General features: G+C 34.9%; 1 protein-coding gene across 1 annotated transcript; it reads right to left on the reverse strand.

Annotated features, from left to right (window-relative positions):
- Nucleotides 1-1,314: 1,314 nt before the first annotated feature.
- On the reverse strand, nucleotides 1,315-4,431 carry LOC128858606 (frizzled-4). The gene is made up of 3 exons (XM_054095012.1): nucleotides 3,113-4,431; nucleotides 2,787-3,055; nucleotides 1,315-2,725 (listed from the first exon to the last, which is right to left on the reverse strand). The coding sequence occupies exons 1-3, from the start codon at nucleotides 4,066-4,068 to the stop codon at nucleotides 1,992-1,994; spliced, it is 1,959 nt and encodes a 652-aa protein (XP_053950987.1). The 5' UTR covers nucleotides 4,069-4,431; the 3' UTR covers nucleotides 1,315-1,991.
- Between the last annotated feature and the right edge of the window lie 790 nt (nucleotides 4,432-5,221).

A 5,221-nucleotide genomic window follows, 5' to 3' on the forward strand; every position in this document is an offset into this window, starting at 1 on the left:
AATTATCTTTATGTCGAAGTATTCTGATGCAATCGAGAGTGAGGCCAGGCATTCCCTGACCAGCTTCGAATGCACCATAATAGAGCCTAGAGCCCTAATGGCCGCTTGGCTATCGGAGTAAATATTTACCATCTTAACAGTTATTACGCAAGTAAGTAGCCAGTCAGCTGCTTCTTTAATTGCGGCCACCTCTGCTTGGAACACACTGCAGTGATCCGGTAGCCTGAATTTGAGTTTGATGGGGAGCCCTTTGCAGAATACTCCTCCTCCAACCCTACCGTCCAGCTTCGAGCCATCCGTGAACAGGTTAACGAGGCCCTGTCCCCAGGTGTTGCCCCCGGTTAGACTCGATATCAATTTTTTTTTTAATTTTTGTTTAATGTATTCGTAAAAAATGTTTGTAATAAAGTTTACGTATTCGCTTATTATTTCACAAATAAGAAAATAGTACAAATTTAATTAGTTTGATGTCGAGGTGTGAAATGTATTGTGCTTTGAGGTGAGGGATGTGTAGTGTTTTAATTTTTTGTGTGGGCAAAACTCAGTGTGGTGTCTATAAACTCGGTGCTCTAAAATCCCTCACTACAAACCTTTCAAATCTCAATTGTACTAAAAACTCTTAACAGTGATATTTGCGCCTTCTCATTCCATTAACATTCGCTGCTGCAGGAATTCAGTTATTGTCGGACAAATTAAAATAACATGTTTACTATTTTTAATAATTATATTTTGTAGACACACACTTATATACATTCAATGCATACAAATTCTGAAATTGTTACATTTATTCCTTAACTATAAAATATTAATAAATAGCACATATAAAGTATTATTGTACATCATAAAATAATTAAATCCCAACAACTACAGTTCAATCCATGATATAAAAAAGAAGATAGTTTAATTGCCACTTTCCGGGTGTGGTGAAACATTTTAATAAATAAAAATTTCAAATCAGGATTTTATTTTATTTCCTTAAGGATCTTCTAAGGGAAGAACTTTTGATCTCGTTTTTTAATCACATCATATTGCCATTTTTGATATGCCAATGTCATTCTTGTATTAAATCCTAAATATTTCATAAAAAATACGCCTTCATCTAAAATTCTAATGCGGCAAAGATAGGTTTTGTTGAGTATTAGTTTAAAATACTTTAATGTTTTTTCAACTCATATTATTCGATATAATTTTCTGTGAACATAAGTAGGATTTGTGAAATAATTGTGTATATAAAGGGAATAGTTTTGTAATAAAATTGTGAGTAAAAATTGTAACTTCAAAGCTGAAGCATCAGAATTTCATTTTGCTCTGGAAAATAGGACTTTTAGCCGCCTTCCCGCAATATTATCAAGGATTCTCCAAGCAACTCTCCCGCAATATTATTAAGGATTCTACAAGCAACATTCTCGCAACATATTTAGGATTCTCCACGCAACATTCCCGCAACATTTTGGTCCTTCGAGCCGGATCAGTCAATTCCGCAACATTTTTGGTCCTTCGAGCCGGATCAGTCAATTCCGCAACATTTTTGGTCCTTCGAGCCGGATCAGGCAATTCCGCAACAGGTTTAATGTTTACGTCTGGAGAAATGTCAAAAATCTGCTTTATAACCAAAAAAATAGTCGTAATGAAACTACCTTTTTTTTGTATCATGATTGAATCTACAGCTTTGTAGTGGAAATTTACAGAGTTTCATACATAGACGGCAAGTGTTAGCTGCAGTGTTAAAAGTGCCTCATAATCATCAAACACGTAATTCTGAGACCTGCCTTACGGAACAAAATAAACTACTTTATACGGTCATAAGTGGGGTTAGAATTAATGGCACTTTTTAAAAGTAATACAAAAACTAAGTACATTTTTTCTAGGCAGTACATAACAATTATATCTAAGTAGTACTCCATAACCAGAAGTTTGAAATATTTTTATACTGTTATGTATATCACAGTCTTATTGTTACACAGTTTGAGGCAAGAAAGTTAAATATACAGTTACAATATAGTTTCATCTCTACAACATTCAAAATGCATTTGTGCTGGACTTAAATAATAACGATCTTTCTGTAATTGCTTTGGGTGGTGGATACTTTGGGCAATAACCTTCTTGTGAGAATATTTAGATAATTGATTCATAGAAATACTACCTGGCGAACGTCGTTGTGAATAAGCATTTAATGCGGGTCGTATAGTATGATAAGATGCCGTGCTGTAATTATAGTTATGGTTTGTATTACGACTAGTTCTTTGTGAAATTGTAGAAGCTGGCACTTCTTTTACATTACGAATCTCCAGCTGTTTTTTATACATCATGGAAATTCTCGGACCTAGAAACCATGCAAAACATATAATTCCCAACGTTATTTCCATAAATGCTCGCGCCAGAAATGGCCACATTGGTGTTGTAAATCCCTCTGAGGCAACCAAGTAAGGTGGTATGTTAAGCCAAATGTCAATGTTTGCAAACTCATAGATCACCGAAAACAAAAGTAAAGCACAAGGAACACAATATATAAACAAAAATGTACCAAAATCGTAACTTGGGCATATAGCCTGGAGTTGCTGCTTCATCAAAGGTGTTGAAATGTTTCTTAATATAGCCTTATAACGACGATATACAAGATAACCCGAGCCAAGGTTCATTGAACCAAAAATCCAATAGCAAAAGAGCGGTGTCGCTACCAATATTTGCAGCCCTTTATCGGATTGATTTCCCACAAAACAAGCACCTGTAACAGACATAACGTGGTGATACAGCAACTAAGCCAATAATTGTAAGTAATTATTTACCGATTAGTTCATCAGCATCAACAAGTCTAGCCACAATTACTGCAGCAGTCTGAAATGCTGGAAGACCCCAAGCTGTAAAACTAGCCAAGTTGCTTTCCATTATAGTCAAATTCTCATTTCGTTTATCGTTATTTGTTAAATTACTTCTGTTAATTCTACTATGATGCAGGTCTGTACAGGCATTTGACCTGTCATGAGATATGCATTCCAAATCCTCTGGATTGATACGTCGCACATCCCGATGCCAAGTAAGACAAAGAATCGCCCACCTTTAAATAATTGTAAATTGTATTGAAATTTGCTACAATCATTCCGACCGAACTCACCAAGCACAAGAGGCCATGAAAAAATAATACCGAAGCAAAAACGTTGTAGCACAAGCTGCATTTGAAAGCCCATCCACAAGTAAAAGAAGAACATTTGGTAGTTGCGGATCATATCCACACGATGTTGCTGTTCTGCCCATTATAAAACGTACAGTCCATCCTAAAGCCACCATAAAATGGCACCACACAAAGGGAGTAAGGACTCGTTTCCATTTTTGATTGCTCTTTTTTGAATTGTCACGTAATACAAGGCTCAATGTTGCAATTAATGCCAAAAATATATCAGCATATGTCCAAGTAGCTACCCACAGTTCCGCCAAATGCTTATCATGTTGGCCAAATAATATATCAGCCTCGCATAAAGGTGCACACCGTCCAGATCGATAAAGTTTTACATACATATGAGATTTCGAAAGCCCGGGGCATTCTATTGTAACAGTGCTTGAAGGTAATTTACTAATTGAATCTCCTCCAACGCTCTCGTTCTCTCCTCCATTGATGTGTGCCTCCCCAGGCTCCTCAATACACATAGTTTCATGGTTATTTTCCTTTGGAAATCTATTGCAATCCAAGGCTGGTGGCCAAGGAAATCCAAAACCTTGCAAAACCGGGTGACACCGCATCCTAACGCTTTCACATAAATTTCTGCATGGTCCTATCGGGACAGGAACTTTTGGCGTACATAAAGGCACATAAGCGGCGCACAAGAACAACTTTAATTGAGTACTACATACATACTCAATGAGAGGAGCAAAAGTTTGTAAAGTGAATTCCACATCACCCTGAAGTTCGTGGCCAACTAAATTTGGCATTGAAGTTTCATTGTAACCTATTCCACGGCACATCTCGATACGAATTGGTTCACATTGTCGTAATGGAGGAGAATCTCCGTTTGATGAATAAGCAATTAAACTTGATATTACGAGCACTTTCCAATAACAAGACACTACCGCCATTGTATGGTAGTTTGAATATATTATAATACTAATACTCTTTACTAATCTAAATGCCAAAAGCTCATTAAACTAATGCATGACTTTGCTTAACACGTAGGAATGCCAATTCCCAAAAAAAAAATATATAAACAAAACTAGTTCACGCAAAAAAGCACTCAAATTCTCACTACTTTTACTGACTGCTATAACACAAATATTAAAAACACGCTGCTGTGTAATTGTTCCTATTTTGATGCATATTCCGAAAATATATATCAAATAAAACTTAAAATAAAAGCAAACAGAGTACAAAACTCAAAAAAATATCCTGAATGAAGATATGTATGCTTAACATTAAAATCGATAGTTCCGATATAGAGAAGTTCTAATTGATCTTGCAGGCTAAACTTATTGGATAATTTGAGCAATAAGGGTATTCAGATCAAAAGCAGTCGTCACAAAGCGCAGAATATAATATTATAAACGTCCTCACCGAAGTGTATCAAATAGAGTGAAATCAATATCTGACTTACACTCAATAATCAATCTGAAAAATTATTTACTTTTATAAAAATAGTTATAAAATATACAATACCACTGGACTTTTTTAAATATATATAAACATTTTTTACATAAAGAAATCATATATTTATTCGTTACCTTCAACAATACTTTTTAAATATCGGCATATGACCAAAAGTAGGAATATAGAAGCAATAATTAATGACGTTTGAGAACAAAAGAATGAGAGGTATCCGAGAATACTCCCTTTAGAATTACCGAGGTAGCAACGAAATTATCAGAACGCACCGCTTGCAACACAAATATGGTTTAATCCAATTCAATTTAAAAAATCGGAATGGAAGCCTTAACTCTTGGGTTTTGCAATTAAAATTGTATGCGATACTTTGTCAACAGCTTTGGGAGTATTTATAGATATTGAACAAAACGATGAACTGAAATCAAAGGTAGTACTTACTTTTGCTGTAAAATTAAGACTAAAATTTTAATTAAAATCAACACGGTCGAAATTAGATTTAAAGAAGTCAGCGAACAAATTTGCCACATCAGTTTGAATATATGCAAATTGATCTTTAAATAAAACTGTGTACGGTATTGAGAGGTACAACTTTGTTTTGAGATTATGAAATTAAAGACTACATTTTTTTTAAAT

The sequence above is a fragment of the Anastrepha ludens genome, chromosome 3, assembly GCF_028408465.1.
Source record: "Anastrepha ludens isolate Willacy chromosome 3, idAnaLude1.1, whole genome shotgun sequence".
Taxonomy (NCBI): Eukaryota; Metazoa; Arthropoda; class Insecta; order Diptera; family Tephritidae; genus Anastrepha; species Anastrepha ludens.

Coding starts and splice junctions, on each gene's coding strand:
- LOC128858606 (XM_054095012.1), bottom strand. CDS start 4,068: ATGGCGGTAGTGTCTTGTTATTGGAAAGTGCTCGTAATATCAAGTTTA. Junction 3,056..3,112: donor TTCATGGCCTCTTGTGCTTG/GTGAGTTCGGTC, acceptor AATTATTTAAAG/GTGGGCGATTCTTTGTCTTA. Junction 2,726..2,786: donor TGATGCTGATGAACTAATCG/GTAAATAATTAC, acceptor TGTCTGTTACAG/GTGCTTGTTTTGTGGGAAAT.